The sequence below is a fragment of the Capsicum annuum genome, chromosome 2 (genome assembly GCF_002878395.1).
Source record: "Capsicum annuum cultivar UCD-10X-F1 chromosome 2, UCD10Xv1.1, whole genome shotgun sequence".
Classification (NCBI taxonomy): Eukaryota; Viridiplantae; Streptophyta; class Magnoliopsida; order Solanales; family Solanaceae; genus Capsicum; species Capsicum annuum.
In genome coordinates this window covers 126,782,144-126,806,942 of record NC_061112.1, presented here as the reverse complement: position 1 = coordinate 126,806,942, position 24,799 = coordinate 126,782,144, and the positions used below count along the sequence as shown (strand labels likewise).

At 32.7% G+C, this 24,799-nt stretch overlaps 4 protein-coding genes across 5 annotated transcripts; 1 reads left to right on the top strand and 3 right to left on the bottom strand.

The window, feature by feature from the left end:
- Positions 1-364: 364 nt before the first annotated feature.
- On the bottom strand, positions 365-3,185 carry LOC107859322 (D-aminoacyl-tRNA deacylase). Its single transcript, XM_016704298.2, has 7 exons — positions 2,912-3,185; positions 2,730-2,821; positions 2,584-2,650; positions 1,488-1,518; positions 1,149-1,289; positions 783-808; positions 365-695 (listed from the first exon to the last, which is right to left on the bottom strand). The coding sequence occupies exons 1-7, from the start codon at positions 2,951-2,953 to the stop codon at positions 633-635; spliced, it is 462 nt and encodes a 153-aa protein (XP_016559784.1). The 5' UTR covers positions 2,954-3,185; the 3' UTR covers positions 365-632.
- Positions 3,186-3,750: 565 nt separating this feature from the next.
- On the bottom strand, positions 3,751-7,436 carry LOC107861195 (peroxidase 19). Its single transcript, XM_016706558.2, has 3 exons — positions 7,002-7,436; positions 6,365-6,565; positions 3,751-4,332 (listed from the first exon to the last, which is right to left on the bottom strand). The coding sequence occupies exons 1-3, from the start codon at positions 7,266-7,268 to the stop codon at positions 3,751-3,753; spliced, it is 1,050 nt and encodes a 349-aa protein (XP_016562044.1). The 5' UTR covers positions 7,269-7,436.
- Positions 7,437-9,674: 2,238 nt separating this feature from the next.
- On the bottom strand, positions 9,675-14,233 carry LOC107858142 (glutamate receptor 2.9). Of its 2 annotated transcripts, none has more exons than XM_047406901.1 (5): positions 13,369-13,920; positions 11,928-13,231; positions 11,443-11,755; positions 10,873-11,264; positions 9,675-10,746 (listed from the first exon to the last, which is right to left on the bottom strand). In XM_047406901.1, the coding sequence occupies exons 2-5, from the start codon at positions 13,197-13,199 to the stop codon at positions 10,219-10,221; spliced, it is 2,505 nt and encodes an 834-aa protein (XP_047262857.1). In that variant the 5' UTR covers positions 13,200-13,231; positions 13,369-13,920; the 3' UTR covers positions 9,675-10,218. The 2 variants fall into 2 exon arrangements, with proteins under 2 accessions (XP_047262857.1, XP_016558342.1); XM_016702856.2 differs by lacking the exon at positions 13,369-13,920 and adding an exon at positions 13,940-14,233 and having other exon boundaries at positions 9,676-10,746.
- A 3,141-nt stretch (positions 14,234-17,374) lies between these two features.
- Positions 17,375-23,761, top strand: LOC124896266. Its single transcript, XM_047407806.1, has 12 exons — positions 17,375-17,875; positions 17,936-17,989; positions 18,085-18,231; positions 18,355-18,576; positions 18,690-18,818; positions 19,637-19,729; positions 20,167-20,298; positions 20,425-20,470; positions 20,684-21,074; positions 22,093-22,242; positions 22,679-22,820; positions 23,744-23,761. Exons 1-12 carry the CDS (start codon positions 17,375-17,377, stop codon positions 23,759-23,761), a joined length of 2,025 nt encoding a protein of 674 aa, XP_047263762.1.
- The last annotated feature ends 1,038 nt before the right edge of the window (positions 23,762-24,799 follow it).

Below are 24,799 nucleotides of genomic sequence, written 5' to 3'. Positions count from 1 at the left end.
TCCTCATAAGTTAGGGAATTGGTGTATTATCTCGTGGGTAGAAAATGGAATAGCTAATGCCTGCCTAACTAATATCGCATAACTATTAGCTGCATAATTTTAACTAGCTACCAAACAACCCTAAGGAGCTTGGTGTATAGAAATCCATAGCTCTAGCCTCTTCAGCTATGGATTAATGCAAAAATAGGTCACTCCATTATTGCTCAATACTCTCCAATGATAAATGAGACCACTGAACAGAACAAAATGGAAAACTATGAAACTTGTGTGATGGACTAGTTGAAGCGTAATGGGCGCATGAGAGTTGTTGATGTACTCGGTGAGGTGATTTGTAGGATGTTCGTCAGTGATTTTAGTACAACCATAAGCCAAAAGTTCATATTCATGACACTTTAATCCAAATGAAAGAGTTTTAAGTATAATCCAGTCAGCCCGAACCGTTTTGCGGTTCTAGAGGACCACGGTACTCGTAGGTTGACTCACCTATGCATCCCGACTAAGGTCTCACAAATGTGCACTTCTTCCCTCATGCATCTAACCTCTTAATACATTCCACCTAGATATATCAGAATGTTTCTCATTTCAAACTGCTACATAAGTGCTTAGGAATCACTTCCTCAATTACTTCAGCCTCATTTTGATGGTTGTGCTGAGTCGAGATGCATCGTGACAGGACCATCATTGACCAAGTTGACCTTACAAATAAACAAATATGCAAGTCTCAGTACAGCACCTGGTTCACTAGAATTTTAAACCTAATTCATTTTTTCAGAGAACCTCACCTTCATCTTTGCTCCAAAGATACCATCTGCAATAAACAAAAACAATATAGATGGTCACCTCGTATTATACAGTTTCTGTAATTTTAGCATTTTCAAAAGGAACTAGAAGTGCAGAAGTTATTCCTCTGGATTCATTATTCACCGAGGAGAATTATTGACAGAAAAGGAGATCAAAACTGAGAATTCAACAACATACCCAGTGTATTCCCACAAAGTAGGGTCTGGGAGGGTAAAGTGTACGTAGTCCATACTACTACCTCAATGAATTAGAGAGATTATTTCAGGTAGACCCCCGGCTCAGGACAGATAACAGTAAATAAAAATAAATAAATTATGGACTGAGAATTCATGGAAAAAAATTATTACCTTTGACGCCATCCTGTTTGTAAGCTTTCTGGAATTTCTCAACCACAGAGACATAGAATGGTTTCGCTTTCTCAGGAGGCATTGCGACATGAAAATCTGGCTTGTTTCCCTTCAAAATCCCATATAGCGTAAACTGACTCACTGCAACATCCCGTAGTATTAGACATATACAAGTAAATCATTATACACACTGATTAACGTTGAGCTTATTTTCCCATCATTGAGACAGTCCAAGCATAATCTTTAAAGTCATTTAAATTATTTTCCCATAGTAGATTTTTTAAAGCAGCATCTTTAAGACATAGATCACAGCGAGAACTTGTACAGCAAACAAATTACCTAATAGAACTTCATAATTCTTCTGTACTACCTGCCAATGGACAACAGAAGCCGATAAACTTAATACTGAAGCAGTGACGTAAAACTAAGTAACAATTACACAGTTAATAATACATCTGTTTTTCTAAATGTCCAAGCCATGCAATAACAACATCATCTACAAAGATGCATCAAAATCTCTGACAATATACAAAAAGAAACAATGATATTTTATACTCTATAAATCCCCAATGCCCTAAAATAACTAACATGGTGACATCTCCAAATTAGTCTTGTGTAAAGTTTAAACACTAAACTTCTTCATACATGTATTAGCTTGAGGAGCTATGGGGTTAAAGATCTTCTTCCTTATCCTACTTTATGCTTTTTGGACATTATATCTTCCGCGGCTATGTTGTTCAATTTTGGTTGAAATTTTTACCTGAAATGCTTACCACATATATTTGCATTACATGAGAAGTGTTTAAATTACGTTCACATGCAATATGTGCCACATTTCTAGTTGGTATTTTGGCAACAATGACATGGATCAAAGTACTCTATCCATACCAATAATCTAAACCCATTCAACTTGTGAAGTACTGAAGTTTAAGAATGAATAATTCAATAGGTTATCACATGAATTCAGTAGAAAAAGGAGAAATCTTTGACATTTAAGAAACTAAGCCAGACTAATTCAAATGAACCAAAAAGATTTAAATAGGACAGAGAGAGTATGGTCAATGGCACAAAGGGATTAAAAGAAATGGTCCAGGTTACATTCTTTCCGAGCAGAAATGCAGTTCATCTCATTGTTCTGTCTGAAGTTCAACCCATAATTTTGTTTCAAAATTACACAAAGCTGGAGTGATATTTGCAATTTTAGAGTTTAGTAGTTTACAACCTCCTGACTTTCATAGGATCTCCAATACTTTTTAAAGCAAGACAAACAAAAAATCGAATACGACATTAAAATGCAAAGCTGAATTTGTCATTTTCTTAACAAACGTAACCTCCAGTTAGTGCTATTTTATACTCCACTCCAGCAAAACATTACCACACAAAATTAATGTTCAAATTAATTAACCGCCACGTCACAGTAGAGAGAGAAAATTACACTGTGATCCCATGTCTTTCCAGTTTCGTCATTTGGGAAGAGCCTCATATTCAACACTTTCCTGCATCTGCAAAATTACAAACATTAGAAAATATTAAGGATCCGGATTTAAAAGTAAGAATATTGAGAGTGAGAGTTGAAATTACATGTAGTCAGCATCGGCGTCGAGGTCTGATTCATGAAGACCGAGGAGAACGAGCAAGCCCGGGCCGATTGATGATACAATACTCCCTTCCACCTGTAAAATTGTTGTTCTTCAGTAGGTGAGCAATGAACACTAAACCTAGTGCTATAAATAGAAAAAGAGAGAGAGATTGATATGTTTAACCTCTACAGTCGCTGAAGCAACACGCTGGACTACGGCCCTCATTTTTTGCTCTTCCTCCACGCACACTACTCACTACACCCAATATATGTATTGACCGTGTATGATTTTCTTTTACACCCAATAATCTAATTTAACTTGAAATAACTCATTACTTATTATTTACTTTTTTAAAAAATATTTATTAAAAATAATTAACCTTATAATTATACTTTGAAAATTTAAGTTTAACTATTTACTTATAAGAATATAATTAGAAGATAAAATAGTAAATTTATCTTCATTTGCCAAAAAAAGTTTATTTATTTATACTACAAAGCACAAGTAGATAGAATTGGAGGGAGTATTAAAAAACCAATTACCATTATTAAATAAAATTATCAATAATTCACTTTTAACTGATATGTCTGTGTAAATACTCTTTTACCATATTAGTGCACAACACATAAAACTTCGTTCTATTTTCCACATTTCCATTCATGTAATTGAGGGAAGCCAACAAATAATTCATGACCAAAGAAAATGAAACTTTACGGATATATATACTTCGGCCAGCTAATTTATCAATATTGTCGAAGTATAGTGTAGATGTTGTGTCTAATATGTACATTTAGTATAAAGTATATATTATTTACACAGTTTGTATATATTTTATAATCTAGATGACCGAATGATTTAGGTTTGTAATCTTCCTCAAAGAAAACTGTTATTTAAGAAAAAAATTTCTTTTAATCACAATCTCACTCTCTATTCCCCTCTGGCTACAAGGACCAACAAGATTTTAACAAGAAGAATCAAATGAAAAAATGAATAATAATTTGGAGAAAACAAATATCCAAAAATCATACATGATGCATAGTGCAATCTTTTCTAAATTCCCCATGCTTTCTTCCCCTTTTCACCCCAATACTTCCCAATTTGTCCATAGCAGTGGCAAAAGCCTGAAAAAACTTATGTTTATCCTTTGCCAATTCTTGAACCAATGACTTAGTCCTAGGGTCCAAAGACAAAGCTTGATCAGAAGCCAACAATCCCAATTTTGCCTCCAAATTCCCATAATAAGCATTGTCAAATGAGAAAGGTGTTGTCACATCAAATGGTGCTACAATATCAACATTTCCACCAAATTGTGGACAAGTCATTTTGAGGGCCTTATAGAGTCTTGGGTCCATATTAGGGTCAGGTTTTTTGGTACCTTTATAGTCATAAATTCTATTCACAAATTGCTTGCAATGAGCAAAACCTATTGAGTGGGCACCAGAGAGGACCACAAGGTCATTTGGGGTGAGCCCTTTAGAGGAAAAAAGTTTCAAAAGTTGGTCCACTGTTGAGTTTGATTGAGGAAGATTTTGGTGCACCCTTGATGCCTTCGATATCTTCCCATCCCATCTTCCTTTCTTCACTTGATAATAGGGTCCTCCAACCTATTTAAGCATCAAATTATAACATTAGGCTATGAAATAATAAATATTCATACAATCAAACCATTTATATAATGTAATATCATTTTTTTGGTTTTCAAACCGTGTCCTTTATCAGGCTCGATTAAATTCAAATTTGTGCTGAATAGTCACACATTGAGAGGTAATGCATTTTCTACAATAAAGACGACCTCATATCCAGCAGAGCTGGAGCTCGAGACTTTTGATTGGAGTACCACCCCACCACAACCCATGTTAGTTAGAACGAAAGTAATTATCAATAATTTTTTTTGATGAACTTTAATTAATAAATTGATACTCCCTCCACCCAATAATATTTGTTCATTATTGACTTGACACATATATTAAGAAAAAATAAATAATAAGAATAATTTTATTATATCATTCTTTGAATATAATAAATTTAATGTTTTAGGAAATGCATTGAGTGATGAATCATATCTAATAATAAGAGTAAAAGTGGATAGAAAAGGGAAAATTATCCATGGATTTTCCAAGTTGGACAAGTATGTAATTTTCCAATTTCATGAGATGAAACTTACTAAAGTTCCAATCTCATTTCATGTATGCCATACTGCCATTAGCATATCCTTTTTCTTCCCAAGTTTGTCTATTGATGGTTTTTTGTCCGCCCACATCAGATAGTTAATGTAGGCTGGTTGTGAAATAAGTTATTTTTGGAATTATTAATCTTCGGATTAGCTATTTTGGAATTAGTTATCTCACCCAAAAAGGGATAAAATATTACTATCTCGGAATAACTAATCCCCGGTGAGTTATCCCAATTAAATATGGAATAAATTCATCTTAAAATTAATTATCCCTCTATCTCTCGTGCCAAACAAACCCGTAGTAGAGCAAAAGGTGGACAATTCTAAACCATCTGCCCCTTCTTCAAATCATCAGACAGTGTGATGCCTCTCCAACTCGAAGAAAGACAAGTCAAAAGCTTGTTATTATTCCAAGAATTCATTTGAAGCCCACGGAATTACGTACTCCGTACATTGTACAATATGTAGCTCACATGTCTTTCTATAAGAGATTCTCCTTTTTATAATGCATATATAGTCATTATTAAAATAATAATCGGTAAGTATATATAAATTGCCAGCGAATATAGTTATTTTTGACTGCCATACGAGCGATGCTTATCTACCTTGGCAAAACACAAATTTTCTGAAACCACATATATAATAATAATTGACAAAAAAAGGTAAAAAAAATGTGAACTTTGTCTTGTTTCTCATGTCATGCCAAAAATTAGCTTGGACAGCTATTTTGAGCTTTTATGTATCAAAAAGGAAAAAAATAAGCTGCACGACTTTGGACTATTGGTCCTCGTATGTAATAAACATTCCAGAACTATTTGATTCTTCTATTAAAAAAATTTAGAAATAGGGATGCATCATGCATTAATCTATTTCGATGAAAAAGAAAGAAGACCAAGTGCCTTTTTCCTTTTTATTCATTGAAACAAAAATGGGAAAAGCTAGGTTACCAATTTTGACAAAGTGACGTTATTTAATTAATTATTGAAAAATAATTGAAGACACTCATGTATTTTCGTTCGATATATTTTCCATCTTCAAACTAAGAGGTAAAAACTTGTTAATTTATCAAACGGACTTGTCTATAGTTGTCTTTTTGTGACTATATCATATTTATCTTGGCCAAGTAATGAACTTTTGAGATCATATTCAACTTAAACATCTGAACCATGGATTTTCTAATATGAATTTAGGTCATAAACTTTCGAGTTTTGATGTTAATTAATGAGAATTTTGAAGTAGCATGGGAAAAGCTAATCAAGAAAAACCTACTGGTGTATTAATTTTCTGGTATAATGAACTAATTTGCTGATTTACATATCTCTTTTTAGCAAATGAGGGCCATGATTTAACATGATAATGCAACTACATATATGCATATTGAAAAAATAAATAAAAAGAAAAACTTTAGTACCATTGAATTAAAGTAGACCAATTTGTTTAGTACTTGAATAATTAGTACTTACATAGTGGACAAAATCTCTAGTGGCAATGGCAAGAATGTCTGCGCATGAAACAACACCAGGACACTTGCTTTCCACCATAGCTTTGGCTTTATTTATGCCCTCATATGCTTCCTTTGCTAAATCCTTGTTATCTTCTGCATCTTTCTCTGCTAACTCTTTGCTTCCTGCTTTACTTGATATCAATATTGACCCATCACACCCCTTCATTCAAAATATGAAGTTAATATCAACCATATATTCACAACCCAAAATGTCAGACATATAGAATTCCTAGTTTTTCTTCCTTATAACAACTGTGTCCGGGCTAACTTGGCACAACTCGACTACTTCACCACCATGTAAGAGGCGGATTCACAATATAATTTAGTAGCTTTAGCTTAAACTCTATATATATATTAAGAAATTTATAAAATTTGTACGAATATTAAACTTGGAACCTATTAACCCAAACGTTAATAGGTTCAATGGCATGACTCTACCTCTGTAGGTTATCGAGTAATTTCTGTCCACTAAAACTTGGACAAATGAAAGAAATACACTTAAAGTAGTAGTCGTAACATATTTGAACGTGACACGTATATATAATTCAAATTATGTTGAGAAAAAAAGCTGTTCCTACTAGTAAAATGTGACTTACTTCAACAAAGCAATCGTGAAAGAATAGGCGAATGGTGGCAGGGCCAGAGGCAGGGGCTTCTTTGAACATGTTGGAGGTTACAGAGCCAACAAGTGATTCAACCTGAGGGCATGATTTGGCATAGTAGTTCACAGAGAGTTGTCGAGGCGCCCGTCGGACGGTTGCATTGATGGGTAGGGACTTGAGCAGAGAATTGGAGAAGGGTAAATTGAGGAAGAAGTAGAGGAACATAAAATTTGTGGAAGAAGAAGTAGAGAAAGAGGACATTGTGTTTGGTTGAATTTAGTGGCTAAGACAAAAGAGCAAATAGTGGACAAAGTATATAGGAAAAATCGAAAGGTGAGAGCTGCTATAGACGGACAGACAAGAAGTAGCCATGTTGTAAAGAGGAATCATGGACCCGTGAGGAGATGCCCAATGAATAAATATTGGAATACATAAATTAATATGATAGCTGACACAATAAACATCAGGTGAATATATATACTTCTCAGACATTTTCTATTTTTCGTTACGGTAGTTGTGACTTGTGACACTGACCATTAATGTCATTTTATAAATAATCTATTACTAGCTTCTATTCAAATTTGTTACTATTTATTTATAAAATCAGTTTAAGGCTCTGTTTGATCATGAAAATCATTATTTTTTGAAGTTGAAGTTGACCATGAATATAAATTGGAGTTATTTATAAAATTTTGTAAGAGAAGTAGGAGCGAAAAAAGTGAAATTTTCAAATTGTATTTGGAATTCTAATGACCAAACACATACTATTTTCATTTTTTTTCACAAAAGTGAAATAATTTTTCGAAAAAAAGTAAAAACTTTTCATGGCCAAACGACTATTAAATACGTTATATATATCCCTAGGAGCTTCTAACTTCAGGGGTTGGAGGTGAAAGCAACATCCGAAAAATTCCCTTTTTTCATTTAATTTCTTGATAATAAAGTAGTATTTGCTTCTTTTTTTTTTTTTTTTTTTTGTGAGTGGGGGGGGGGGGGGGGGGGGGGATAGGACTCACGTAGAAAGAATGTAGTGTTGGAATCTGGATAAGTAAAAAGGGGAAGGGAAAGGTGAAAGATGAGTGGAACAGTGACTAAGCTTTGGGTCATAAACATAAAATTTAACTGATTTGCTTTTTAAGGTACATCAAAGAAAGGCGAAAAGTAAAAGGTAAGGTGTGTGGTGGCTTCAGTCAAACATTGCTGAAATTTCTAATGATATGTCCATGTGCATTAGTAACTTTTCTTATTTTTAACCAAAAAAAAAAGGTAAACTTTTCTCATTTGCTCTGTTCCAATATGCCTTCACCATTTCATTTTTTATAGTAAATTAAAATATAATAACCACCACTGCGAAAAAGAAGAGGTAGACAAAACCAAAACAAAAACTAAAGCAAAAGCAACTTTTATTTCAAGCGAAGAAGCAGTTAAGCTCATGATTGTCCCTTTCTTTTCACTACCTAATAGGTCAAAAAGTAATAAGCTTTGAAACTGTTAATATTTTGAGTTGTTTGCTTTAGTGAAATTGTTTTATGGTTTCCTACGAGAACCGTTGTTTGTTTTATGCTTACAAAAACAACAAACACGTTTGTTTGTTTGAATTACTTGTAGATTATGCAAATTGTGGATAGTATGAAGTGGCAATGAGGAAATTCCATTTTCTTCAAAGGAATATTCACAACAAAATGAAGCAGCTAAGAATATGACCTAAACTGTAACGAAATAGGTAAAGTCAGGGAAAAAAAATGATTCAAGTCGTAGAAATAAAAAGTGCTAGTTGATTTCATTCGATTTATCTTGATGAGTAGATAAAAAAGGGCAGCCCGGTGCATTAAAGTGTCCACTATGTGCATGATCCGGAAAAGGGATTCACCACAAGTGTCTATTGTACACATTCCTACCTTGCATTCCTACATGAGGCTATTTCTTCTGATCTAATGACAAATAAATTCCATTTGATAGAGGAATTCTTGAAAGCCCTTTCAGTGGCTCAGACCACTTAAATGCCATTTCTTCTGATCTAATGACAAATAAATTCCATTTGATAGAGGAATTCTTGAAAGCCCTTTCAGTGGCTCAGACCACTTAAATGCCTTAAATGCAGAGCATGTGCAAGTGCAATAGGACATCACTTTCACACAAGTCAGCAAGTCATAAATGATACACTTTGTACTTTTGTATTCAAAATTAAGTCGTCCCTTTGTTGATATCACTAACTTTCTACCAGAAATGAGCTCAGTAGAAGCTGTGGACCATGCACTTTCAGGCTTCACATTTCTCATGCCAAGCTTTAATTGAGAAAAAACAAACCCCATTTTGTTTTTGTGGCCCTGAAAAAGGAAATTTTTTTAAAAAGTCCCTGTTTAAGTGTCACACTTTTGTTTCCAAGTGAGTGACCACTTTGTGAGAGTACCAACATTCGAGCTTTCAAATTGTCATAATCATTCCACTTTGCCTATCCATTTGTCCACCCTCCACGAGTTGGAATCCTATAATGCTCTTATCTTAAAAATGAGGTTAAAGATAGGAGAAAAAAATCATGCTCCCAAGTAAGCTCAAAACAAACATTCGAGCAACTTTAGTACAAAACTACCTTAATTCATTTTCATTCACACCTTTTGAAAAGCTACCAGTTGCTTTGTTTAATTTAGACCAGTCTCAGTTCAATTAGAAAGATACTAAGAGAATGAAAGCAACGGTATTCTAACATATTATATTAATTGGAAACTCTACTGATATCACAATGAAAGCTACACTTTTCTAACATATTATATTAATTGGAAACTCGACTGATACCACTAGACTATACAGTTCATCACAGTTTTCTTGTGACACCAATAACTTTGTGGTTACAGAATTGTGTGACAGGACAACAATCTGTCAGGATTGGCGAAGACATGCTCTGAATGTATCAAAGACTTCAACGTTTGTTGTGCTGTCGACGATATCACAGATCGGATCTCAGTGTACTATAAAACTATCATTCAGTGACTAAATGTTTGCAGCACAAGAAGTGGATAAGTTACCACCACTGCATAATGTTATCTTTCTACTGCTCTATTCTACTACAATTTATAATTCTATCGAAAATGAAACCTTTACGTTGGATCGATTCGGAGGGAATCAATGGTTATCTACAAAAAGTTAGTGTAGAAAATGAAAATCTACATAGTCTAGTATGTGTTGACATTTTATTACTCTGAACAATCCCACTTCACTCTAACCTTACATTCTCCATTTCTATAGCAAGTTGAGGATGTTGGGACGAGCCATCAAAAATTTGCGCGGCGTCTGAAGGACTCACCAAGTGCCACTTTGGCGAAAGCCCCCTCTTGTCTACCCCGAGCCCTGCTGCACGAGCAGACGTTAGTCTCCTTAAAGATGCTGCAGGCTTGTCATTTTGGTTATACCGTATAATTCCAGCTGTCTTTGTCCAGAAACTTTGATCAGTTGATGGATGAACTATATTGTCACAAAATGGTCCACTCAGTTGCCGGGATTTTCTGAATAAATGATACACATAAAACAGCAAACAGACAGTAGATGTTGCACCAGAGACTAGATATAAGCCCCAGAAGCTCCCAAGAGTGAGGCTATCTGTTTCATCGGCAGAATCAGCATTGTCACAATTTCTTGACAAAGCAAACCAATGTTCTTCCAAGCGGTTAAGCATACCATCTTGTGTTAGAGTCAGTATGGCTTCAGATACATCACGAGCTAGCGGAGAGTCTTTCTGGAACGCCTGTTAGCATCAACCAAGTTATGCAAATGAGTCGAGATACAGGCTATATACAAAACTATGGGACTGTTCGTGCTAGTAAAAGTAAGCAAATGGCATAGTTATTTAAAAATAGTGTTGTGTACTTACAAAGGCTAGTCCTCCAAATCTGTAACTAGGACCAGCTTTAACATACTGGTTGCAATGCTCTCTAAGGAAAACCTTCTGATATGGGATTTCAAGAAAGGCTGCTTTGATGTTTCCACTTTCAAGTTCCTTTGGATAATCGTCCTGATTACTAATCTTCTTGATATTTTGAAGCTCCAATACTTGCCTCAAGTAGTCCTTAACAAAGGAATCACCATCACATCCAACCATTGCATTTGTTCTCTTTATCCATTTTAGATCTTTCACACTTGGTTCCAGTCTTGGAACAGTTAGCATTGAAGTCAGAGAAGCTGTATAACTCGAAGTCAACACGAAGACCAGGAAAAGCCAAATCACCAGTACAATCTTTGTATAGTTGCTTTTGATATTCTCCCCTGATAACCAGCCAAAGTAAAAAATGTTACGATTTCCTTGAGATGTATTAACTAAACCAAAGCTAATACACTCAATATAACCTTATTGCAAAAAACAACATTTCACGGACACTTATTTAGCATTACAAATTACAAGTTGTTTTTATATCAAATCATTATGATGGATAACAATACTTACGGTGAGCAAAAAACAGTGAAGAGAATGTAAACCACATTGCAGTTCCAAGTTGATCTTTCCATCGGCCTCTAAATTCTGCATTGGACTGATGCTCTATGAACCAGACTACAAGCATTGTGTAAACTAAGACAGCTCCTGTTGCTATCCACATGTTTGTAGTGAAAGGCTTCCAGAACATCCATGCCATCCCAGATCTATCAAACTTCACCGGCACCACCATGGTCAGTCCCGACTCTGCAAATGGCTGTGTGAACTCCACATATTTTGTCCTTTCAGCAAGTATAGTTATGTCTCCAACGATAGCATCATAATTCTGACAGAAGGAGAAATGTCAAAACATGAAAAACTTAAACAAATCCAAAACAATAAAATCTGTGCTAACTGGCTTTTTTGCTTGGTATAACACGTGGTGTTGTGCCATAGAAAAGTAGGCGACACAATGAAAAACTAGATTGTATTTAGGATATCGGAAACAACATGCTTACCCCATTAATCACTTGCTGAACCAGATCAGGATATGAGCCATTATATGGTTCAAATTCATAAGGTAGCGTATAATTTTGCTCCAAAATCTTAACTACTTCTTTGAAAAGATCAATACAAAAACCACTATACTTCCTTTCATTTGTCTCAGCCACCGTTTCAACCTTTACAAATTTCTCGAAAGATGTTCTCCCTGGAACACCAATAATCAATGGTTTTGAATCAGTAGGCATTGCCCACCCTTTTGGGACACGTTTCAATTCTCCTGGCCATTTTACCACACTTGACTTCATGGTACGTGAACCATCAACCCCAATTCTCTCCCCATTTTCTTCTCCAAGAACTTCCGAGAAGCCAAACTTTGATGACCAAAAGCCAAGTCCTTTATATCTGTTCCCATCGACGTTCACAATCCTATATGTTGGAGGGTGTGACAGTGCTCCACTGACAAAGCTAACATGGCCACTCAAACCTGTGAAATTGCTGGAAAGAATTCTGGTTTTCAGCAAAACTGAGTCATTAGAACTCTTGGTACCCAAACTATTTACAGCCTTAGCAATAGCAGTAATACTATCATATGCTTTTAGAGCATGAATTCCAGGATCTGACTGATCTTCCTTAGGATAATGAGACCGGAACATCTTTTGGAATTGACCTTTAAAATCTTGGAAAACCTTGGTGGTATCTGCATAGTGATTTTTGATTCCTAAAGCCCCTTGGATAGAAGAAAGAAAGGCTGTGTCAACAGAATCCAAGAGATCAGAAAGAGAGTCTGCAAGTATCCAAGCTGACTCTCTACCCATAAGTCCAATCTCTTTGGCTTCTTTAAATAGATGACCTGCTGCTGATACTGATGAGCGAAGAACGATAAACACCCTTGATTGTTTCCTTAGTAACTTGACAACCTCTCGTCGAACAACCTCCCTTGGATCGGACAGAGAAGATAATTGTGGAAGTATTAGTTGATGCTCTATTTCTGCACCATGACCTCTAAGTGTTTCAGTTAAAACTGCAAGCATACTAGAATCACTATACATGTCATCTTCATAAATTACTATGACTTTCCTCCACTGATAGGAGCTAACTATAGAAGATGTACAATTTATTTGGTCCAGGCTGCTTGAAGTCATTTGAACCAAGAAAGGCCATTTAAGCTGCACCAATTCTGGTGTGTAGGAAGCTGTAACAGAAGAGATAATTGGAACTTGATGCCTTTTCCCAATATCAGCAATTAAAGCTGTTTCTTCCCAAGTCTGCATGCCACTAACTATCATCTTTACATGGTTTTGTTCAACAAGCTCTTCAGCTGCACACAATTATAATATATAACAATTATGAAACGAGTTTAAGTTCTATGCACTAACGGTCTACAAATAATTTATACAGTCAAGTCGCATATAAGCAATTAACCAGTAACATGAGGTCAGCGCCAAAAATACCAACCTTCGATGTTGGTTTTTTCAGCGCCAAAATCTTGTGAAAACCGGCATCATGAGGTCAGCTTGTCGCCCAATAAAATTGCAAAATGTTTTTGAAAGTTTGCAAAATACAAAAACAAAGATGAAATCAATCTCAGAAGGTCGGGTTTTTTTTTTCAGAAAAAATAAATTTGAAGAGTATAAACAATATAAAATAAAATAAAATAAAACATAGCCTTAAACCAACAAGCATCAATGATCTAGCGCTAGAAATGTATACTATATCGCCCCAGAGATGGGGGTTCGAACATCATAAGGTTGTCTTTTTACGTCTGTTTTGACAGTTCTCTTAAAAATCTTAAGACTGTCAGTATCAACAACAACAACAAAAAACCCAATATATTCCCACATAGTGAGGTCTGGGGAAGATAATTATAATCTATGCAGTCCCTACCACTACCCCGAAGAAGTAGAGAGGCTGTTTCCGATAGACCCCCGGCTCAGGAAATACTGTCAGTATGTATAAACTTAAATCCTTAAGAAATTATGACCAGACAGAGATACAGGTCAAATTCAAGAAAAGCCAAGTATCAAACCTGTGAAAAAATCCTGAATTGTATCCTTGCTGGTGTTCCTAAAATGAACTGTTATAAGATGCTTGTGATTTATTCTGTCATTGTTATAATTCTCAACTGCTATATCTATGGCAGTTTTCTGTTCCTTCCCAATACGAGAATTAAAATCAATAATTGCACCTATTTCTATTGTTTCATTTGCAGTTACAAGGGAGATAAAAACAAAGGCTTTGAGAATGAAGATTAAAATCAGGGAAGGCTTAAAACTCATGATTTAATTTTTCTACTTAGCTGAAATTTAGATATCTTGCTTTATAAAACTAACCACTATATATAATCTTTTAAGTTTATGTACTTGTCAAATGGTTTTTCAGGTGACAGTTGAATTGACTGTTTTTATAGTTTAAATTGAAAAGTAGAAAGATGGCCATGGTCATACTTGGGCGCCACCAGACAAAACTGAATCAAAATGAACCGTGTGGACTTGTATAAGTATGAGAACACAGAAAAAAAAAAAAAAAAAAATACATTTTTGAAATTTCAATGAGGAATATCTAGAATATTAATGTCTCAAATTATACATGGGCAGTTTCGATTAGCTTATTCTAATACATAAGTATATGAAGATGTTGTCGAGGAAGAAAATGGCGAAATAATTTAATTAGGATCAACAAACTCTGTTTATCAAATCCATAAACTCTCTGATTCAAAGAGAAGCTCAGGTCAAACACCTCTTTAACTGGCGTTACGGATTTGGATTAATATGCTTTGTGGAAGAATTGATTCCCAATAATGTGTGTAAAATATTTGAAAAATTGGACTAGTTGATTCATTATGTTTAGATTAATTAAGCTGTACTGCCAAAAATGTAAGTTTTTGGATCATTTTAACTTAATATATATATATATAACCAAGTTTAACTTTGTTTCTATGAAAATCATATTTGGAAAGTATTTTGAAATCAAACAAGAGTGCCAAGGAAGAAGAAAGATTGCGTTACATCATGTGTACAGATGGCACTCTTGTTTAATTAAGTCATCTGTGTTAGGATTTTTGCCCGATTTTCTTACCAAATTTAAGTTTTACTTCTTCTTGAAAATAAAAGTAAAAATAAATACTTTTACTTTTCCTGAAAGGAAAATATAAAATTTTTCTATATTTGGCTAACCCACAATGTAGTCATTAAAGAGTCTTTGTTTAGGGTAGATTTCTCCAATAGGTTTTATGTTTTTCAATGTTAATTTTCATATGTAGGTCATTTGACCAAAATAGCAATAATATGTGTTTAGTATATTTTTGTGTCATCTAATTTACTGTCTCAAGGTTTGCAAACTTTAAATTTCCGCATGACGTCCTCTCGATTTCGAACCCAACAATCTGAACATGTTCTTTTTCACGAATATGTTGTCAAAAAAAAAAAATTAAATATGCTTTCAATATAAGGAAATATCAAAACTTGTAGTGAAGCTCAATTAAGAGTAGGTTTCATTCGATATTCATATGCAAATATAACGAAAGACTTAAAACAAAGATTTGTAGAATATCAAAATACATTAGGAAAAAGACACTCTATAGCATTTTTTAAACTAAAAATTACAGAATAACAGAACTTATCTTTCATTAATTACAAAAAATCCCAACTTCTCAAACTTATTACAAAAATTCTATTTTTGGTGTTTCTCTCTCTAAAAGTAAATATACATAAGTAAAATGTAGTCTTTCACCGTTTTTCACCCTTAAAACTCTCCTAAAATCAAGCATTGGTTACCATTTTGAATACAATTGTACTTGGCTCCAACTTACAACATTAAATTTTATCTTAATCTCCATTGATTATTCTGATTTTTAAATGTTGAGGTTAGTATTTTTTTTCATCATTTACTGAATCGATTTTTGGGGATTTTTGAATGAAGTAATTGTTGCATGTTCCTATTAAGTGTTTTTTGGGTTTCTTCTTTAACAAAATTTTTGAAATCGTCCATTTGAAGTACGATATTAACAACTTAGTACTTTGTTAATGGAGCATTCTCCTTAATTCAATTTTATGGTTTTTCGAAAGAGCAAATTGTTGCATGTTCTTATTAAGTTTTTTTTGGGGGTTTTAATTTAACAAAATTTGGTTGTTATATCATTATTGTTCCTTTTTTGTTTCAAAATTGTCCATTTGAAGTAGAAATAAACATATTTATACTTTGTTAATGGAGGATTCTCCTTCTTTTAGCTTAGGATTAACTCAGTTAGATACAAATGCGGTAGTTGGGTTCATTTCCAGAGTTTTTGACTACGAGGAACCTAACTTTGTTGAAAACATATCTAAATTTCATAACGACCCCAACAAGATGAAAGAGATTAGAAAAGCTGCTGCTGAGAAGTAGAAAAAAACAATTGAAAAATCATCAAGATTATCCAAAAAAGATGATTCTGGACGTCCACGTCTTCCTAAGGTATATATAATTTTTTCGTTTTTGTATATGTTGGGTATATAAATTTGTGTTGAGCTTTTTGTTTGAAATACAGTGATGTATATATTTTAATATACATAAATGAATATTGGGTTTACATAAATTTGTATGTATGTGTTACACATACATTACTCAGCACATATACATAAATGATTATTGGATTTATGTAAATTCGTATGTATGTGTTACACATACATTACTCAGCACATACGCATAAGTTAGTTTTTACTAACCTAATACTGCGTTGTGTACTGCATATACATCATATTTTTCTGTGTATATGTGTATATTTTTTGAAGAGGTATTTAAGATAATGGATATTAGGTATGTATATGTTGACATATACATCACTTCTGATATTTTGTTTGTTGTGTTTTTGAACCAATAATTCTCTCAATACAATTTTATGTATATGATAGTAATATACATAAGTTTAGTATTTAATTTTACAACGCATGCTCATATTGACATATATATGTTTTGTTATTTTAGTGTTTTATATAGTTTGTGTTTTGTTATTTTAGTTTGATACACTGAACATGCCATGTGTTTATGAATAATATGTACATAAACTTCAATATGTTGGTAGACAACTACTGTGATGTGAACTGCATATACATAATGGATATCAGCTATGTATATGTTGACATATACATCACTGATGATATATTATTTTCTGAGTTTTAGAATCAATACTTCTCACAAGTCAATTTTATGTATATGTTAGTAATATACATAAGTTTAGTGTTATTTTCATTTAAAAACACATGCTCACATATCATGTGTTGTTTCTTTCTCAATAGGGTATGGAATACAGGAAAAGGTCCCTGCGCATTCATTGCATTTCGGTAGTTATTGCAATCGAAAATTTGGAGAAGAAATAAAAAATTATCTTGGTGAAGAAGCTGTAAATCTGTTCAGGTAAATAATTTTTGGTTCATTCCTAGACATCCCGAATTATAATTATCAGGGTCAATTATCCAAATGCTTACTCATGCTTGAGATAGAACAAGACAATCCGGATGAAATACACATTTACGTGCAAGGAACCACACTCAAGTTTACTATTATTGAGTATGCCATTATATCCGGTCTTAAATGTTTAGGAAACATCGAAGAGCACCTCTTTTCTGTTACATCAAAGTCCTCATTAATGACGAAGTATTTTCCAGGATCTAAGAGTTCTGTCAAAAGGAGTCTCTTTATAGAGCGATTCAAGTTGGGCAACTTTAAAAAAAATTCTGATGCTCTGAATATGTCAATAATTTACTTCATTCACACCTTCCTGTATTCACAAGTACATGATTCTACAATTAGCAAATCGGATTTTGTGATGGTTGAGAATGGTAGTTACGGACAATTTCCATGGGGGAAGAGTTCATTTGAAAAGCTTATCGCATTGTGGAGACAAGATTTTTTTGTCGCAAAACAGTTATACTCAATGGGGGGAATGCCTCACGAGCTGAATGTTTGGATGTATGAATGTTGTTCTAAGGTAGACAGTACGATAGCCGAGCGGGTGGAAAATGTAATTCCCCGAATTTTCAACTGACAGGTGGTTGAAATCAAAGTTAAGTACGAGAAATTTATGGCTGGTATGTTCAGCAAGGTAAGTATGATGTATATTGTTTCGATCTTAGTTTTAATTTTCAACGTGCTTACTTTAACAGACTATTAATGTTGCTATTTTTTATTGTTTAACAGTTAGTATACAACAATATACGATCAACTGATGAAGAAGTACAAAGTCTTGATTTGCCAATGATTGAGGGATTTCAATTAAAAGAAGCTGAAATTGAATTTCCTCCAAAAATTGCTGCAGATTGTTTCGATAAAAGATCTGCTGTCGAAGTATAGTCACAAGTGGACCTCGATATACAAGGTTTTGAGGAATTTAGTACGGTCCCTCCTACAGAAATTCTCAAGAAGGTTGGTTTGATTACTGACGCTTCAACATCTTATCCGACTAAGAAGCGAAAAATAGTCCGTTTTGATTCCACAACTGCCGAGGAGCAAGTTTGTCAGAAAGCACCATCTTTTGTTTCAACAAGAACTGTGCCAACCCAAAAAATAGTTTCTTCAGGTTCGGAGCATGTTCATGCCGAAAAGACAACTCCATCATTGTCACTCAAGTCAGTTTGTCAGGACAATTCTGATGAAAAGTGGGATGATATAAAGTTATTTTTGCAATCTTATGTAAGTTCATTGATATCTAATAGTCAACTTTCTTCAGTTTTTGACATGCTGGTATACACAAAATTCAACTTTCATCAACATGTAGTCTTATGTAAGTTCATTTTGACATGCAGGTTGACACAAAAATCAATTGTCTTCATGATCTAATAGTCAAACAACATCATGACTCAAATGAAAAAATGGATAAACAACATGCCGAACTCATCCAATTGTTGAAACACCACAGCCAAAAAAATGAAAAGGTACACCAAAAATGATTTAACTTATACAATTCATGATTTTGTATTTCTTTTTGATTCAATTTTGTGCGTTTATACATATTCTAAATTAAAATTGTATTATGTGTTATTTAACTATTATTTGTTCAATGTTTTATAACGTACATAAAATGCTTACTTTGTGTTATATAATATATAAACAATATGCCATGTATATTAACTATTTCTCATGGAGTTGATAGTTGCAATGGCATAGTATCTGCCAATTATGGTATGTATATTAACTAATATACATAACTACTTTAAGTTAAATACACAATATAATAATAAGTTATACTCATAAGTATGATGTGTAGTGTATAGCTATGTATATTACATACATTTAATATTTGTAATATAACATACATAAATTGTTACATTGTGGTATATAATATACCAACAACATGTTATGTATATTATATATTTCTCATCAAATTGATAGTTGATTGGCATAATAGCTGACAATAATGATATATATTTTAACTAATATACATAAAAGCTTTATGTTAAGTCCACAAAAAAATCTCAACTTATACTATGTGTATTTTATAGTTATGTATATTAGACTGAAATGGCATAGTATCTGATATATCTACTACAACAAACTATAAAGGTTCATGTTTTGGATGGTTCAACTGTCGGTGAAAAATCAACACAAGTTCAAGTAGACGAGATGGATATCATGCAGAATATTGAAGGCATACAAAAAGGGGTACTTTTTTAAACATACATTATTATTAGATCACGTTGATGTTATCAAATTTTTTCTAAAGAATATACTATACTTATTTCAACACCATCAGCAAAAGGGAGAAGAAAAAACAGGAAACATACCATCTAAAGAAGATGTTGAAGATATTGAAATCTTCAAAACCTTGAAAGAAAAAGAAAAAAAGGTATTTACTCACAAGTGATAATTATACATACTTCGTTACATATATTACTTTTTCGTTACTTCTTTAATTTTATGATTTTTATCTAGCTTAGAATTTGGTACAAATTGAATGTTGTTTAACGACAGTTATATTTACGTTACAATATATATGTATTATATTATATGTATATTATTATAATATACATATGCAACACAACACAAATTATGAAAGCAATTAACATATAAAGTAATAATTATTTTTTATTCATAGATTTTTGATGAGACAGATAAATCAACAGACGTATACTCTGTTGATGATTCAATGGGTGGTCACTACTTTGATTGAAACCACAGTCCCATACAACAACAATCACAGGTTAAAAATTTCAGAATTTAATGTTTACAATTAAAACATTGAACTGACTTAGTTATGTATATGTTTTACATTATGATTGGTAGGATGTAGAAGGATGCAGTGAGGATAATGCTACTGCCATCCCAGATGCTCTTGTAGAATCCGTACTAAATCACAATTCTGACAACACCAATGTTGGAACATCTATTACTGTGCATGTCTATAATGATCACATGGTAAATAAATAAAATCATTCTTTTTCATTCATAGGTCAAATATGTAAGAAATGTACTATTTTGTCGCTTATAGTTAAATCTAAATAATGAACTACTTTTGTATATGTTTTGTGTTATGTTTTCAAGGATGTTGAAGGATTTAGTGCTGATTTTGGGTCTGCCACATTGGAATGTCTAGTCGCAGCTATAGAAAATTAGAAACCTAATAATGATAATGTTGGAACATCTAATATGCAGGTAACTTCACCAATTTTTTTTGCCCTGCATGTCTTAATTTTCACACATGGCACTACTTCTATGTGCGCGTTAAACCAAATCTAATAATACATACTTCAAATTTAATCTTAGGTTGATTATTTGAGCACACTTCCTTAATCGGCTAAAGTCGAGTTAGATGCGATATTGAAAGTTATTGCAGCACCAGTTGATGACGTTTCTATAGAAGTAGTTCCACCGGTAGAACCAATTGTGAACCAACACGACATCTCTGATAGTCAGCTTCCTCTTGATTTTTCTGATGCTGTTGTCGCGGCTTATCAAGCTGCGAAAACCCCTTCGAATATTGTTAAGAGAATCAGGACGAGATCCAAAGTTTTCAAGTCTCCATACACAACAAAATATGCTTCTGGATCTAAAGCAATTGGGGATCAGATCGAAAAGCAGAAACAACAATTCACTTTTGATGGTTTCCTAATATCTGACACTATGTCAAGCAGTATAATTGAAGAGTTCAAACAGTGGGTGGAGGAAGGATTATTGAAGTTTCATGCTAAAAAGTAAGTTTTTATCGATATTAAAATTAATTATTTCACTCAATGAATGTACTATATTTTTTTTATAATAACAAATTTAATTTTTTTTTATAGAAAATATGATGATGATCACTACAAAGTAAAATCATCTTCGCTAGGAGTTCATGAAATTGATTTTGTGGTTGCTCATGCACGGACAAAAAATTAATTTTACTTGATGTCTCAAAAGAACACGTGTTGGAACGATGAGGTATTTAAACTTTTTAATTTGATAATCATTCGTTTTTACTTGTTCTGTTATGTTGTATACATACATGCATGGTGTATAAGTGTTAATCTACTTTGGAAATTTTGTATGTGTTAAATAAGTTTTAAATAAACTATGTTTCTCTTAAACTACTACTTCAATTTCTAATTTATGTACATCATGCTTTTGCACTGTATATGTGTTCATTTTTTATATGATCAGTTTAGGCATTTGACAACACCTACATATAAGTTATAATATACACCACTGTTGATTTTTGTGTCATGTTTGTCTATTATCCTCAGGTCACACAAAAAAAGTTTATGTATATGTTAACAAATTCATCACTACTAAAATAGATGGACATCATCTATGTATATTATAACCTATATGTTAAGTCAATTATAACACAACAACATATGTATATGTCTACCTTAATATATGTATTAGATTGCTAATGGAAGTGTATGTTAATAATTGATAATCAGTATGTATATTTAATAATATACATCACTGAATGTATGTAGTTATGAACTTTCTTGCATACTCAGGTTTCATCATATTTTATGTATATGCATGTATTATCTAGATGTATGTCTACAAACACTATTCTTAGAATTATGTGATTTTTATTATATAGCACATAATTTGTTTTATTTTTTCTCCTCTTTTGTAGCATATTTATGTCATTTTCTATCATTTGCGGAAGAAATCGAAATTAAGGAATGATCAAGATTACAGGTTCACAACAACCAACTATTTTTTTAAAAGCTACATTGACAAGACATACTCCAGATACTATGAAGACGATACAGATACAGTCCTGACTACACAACAAGATTATGTTGAATCTGTTCACGTTGCTCTAATTGAAGAGGCAATAACACATATAATCAAGGAATATTGCATGCCATCTGGTTTGCCATGGCACCAAACTGATGAGGTGTATGTTCCTATCAATGCAATGAGAATTTTCACTGGGTGTTAGCTGTTATTGCCCTGAAGGATAGACGCATACGCGTCTACGATTCGTTGTTCAGATGAAGAAATGCGAAATCAATTACTGAGATTCAAAAGTTGGCTAAGATGCTACCAACTTACCTCTCCAAAAATAAATTTTATGATGAAACATCTCGTACAGATTGGCCTAATTTTGAAACATATAGGGATAAGATTACTCAAACGACACAAATTTTGAATGAACATCCCTTTGACGTTGAGTATGTTCAACATATTATGCAACAAGAATACGATAGTGTGTAAGTATACTTATATATTCTTTTTATTTGCAATATTACTGTACATGTATTAATGTATTTGTATTTTTCATTGCTAGTAAGTATTACTTAATAACTTCTATTATTTTTTGTATGTATGACAGGGATTGTGGAGTCTTTGTTGCTGGTTATGCAGAATATCTAAGTGAAGAAATGAACGTGCCTTCTGATGGTTTTGAAGCAGAATACCATAGAATGCGTTACGCCACACTACTTCGAAATATGATATTCAAAAAGCAAAGAAAGGTTTGTTAGTGAAAATGATGACCCTCCATGACCAAAGTCGAGAATTATTCAAATTTCAGATGATAATGCAATAGTTTGCATTGAGTAGTCTTACTGAAGAATATTGTTAAGATTTTTAATGTATTCTGTTGAAATTTGTTAGGAATTTTTAAAGTTTTAATTATTTTAGTTGTTTTGTAAGGCAGAGTACAATATTTTTTTTAATGAATATGATGAAATTTTTATTTGACATATGTATCTTTTAGCAATGGCGAATGCAGTTTTTGATGAATGTTGCATATGACAACATTTACATATATTTGTGGATGTTATGTGTGTATATATTTTCATATACATTGTAAACAATAAAAGTTAATACTATATATTGTAAAATATATATAAATGTAATGTGTGTATATGTTTTATTATACACAAAACCTCCTAAATTTAATCTGTGTATATATTATAATGTACATATTACATTATATAACTAACTAATAAATGTTGAAAAATATACATTAGTATACATTTAATTAAAAAAAAATAAATTAAAGAAGTAAGTTAATTCAACGCTATATGTAAAACTCATAACATTTATTTTTTAAATATACATCACAGTTAATACTGCATAATGTTAAATATACATAAAAGTAATGTCTGTATAGATTTTAATATACACAAGACCTCCTGATTTTAATCTGTGTATATATTATAATATACATATTGCATTATATAACTAACTAATAAATGTTGAAAAATATACGTAAGTCTACGTTTAATTGAAACAAAAAATATATTAAAGAAGTAAGTTAATTAAAAGCTATATGTAAAACTCATAACATTTGTTTACATAACAGTTGATTTTCAAAATTTAGTTTTTAAAAAAATTAAACATACACATCACAGTTTTTACATTAGAGCTATGTGCGTTTTATGATATACAGGTAATTATTGTTAGATAATATACACAACTGTGTTACTCTAGAATATTTCAAAACACTTATGAAAACACACCAGCGTATACATAAAAATCACAAATAATAAAAATAAATTAACACTAAAATTAAAATCAAAATAAATAATAATTTATTTAAAAGAAAACAAAACACGGAAATAAATAGGTTGGTACTCTTCAAGATTATAGCAAAACAATAAACTAGTTCTCCTTTGGAAAAAAACTACATGAACACCTATTGTGTCCTTCATGGCCGCATCGTCCACAACGGTTTGTGCTTGAAGAAAGTGTTTCACTTGATTTCTTCTTTCTCCCCTTCTTCGGTCTACCTGGAAGTCTTTTGTATAACGGTGACAACACTTCTTCTTCATCTACACTGCTGGGAACATCCCAGTCTTTCTTGTCTGGCATTGGAACGATTGGAACCTCATATGTCTTGGCCAATGTGTTTGACTTGTAGTATTCTGAACAGTAATCTCCAAATTCTTTTACATGTTTAGACTTCAATACAACTATAGCGTGAGCACAAGGGATTTGATCTATTTGAAACCTCGCACAGTTGCATGAGTCATTTTCTAAATCAACAATGTATCTTCTTCCAAATTCATAAACTGAATATATATATGTCGAAGAAGCCTTCACTTAAACAATAAATAACAAAATTCCAACCAATTATTTTTTACTGGAAATAAAAATTTAAATACACTTATTTTCAGTCAAACAAATACTACATATAAATGCATATTTAAAAAAGTTAAAGCTTATACATACCGTCATTCTCAAAGCTTTCACACCGTTGAGAGTAAGAATTTCTTCAAATCGACGCCCCAAAGTGGTACTTGTATAAGAAGCTATTTCACTGTTCTTACAGTTCCAAAAACCAAATAATATTCGAACTTCTTCTAAGAATCCATATATTGGCAATCGCCGGGCCTCTACCAAGCAACCATTACTACACTCAGCAATATTCGAGGTCATCATCCGACCTCTATTTACCGGTGAATGACATCTACTCTACTTTTCATAATCAGCTTCTTGTAAATAT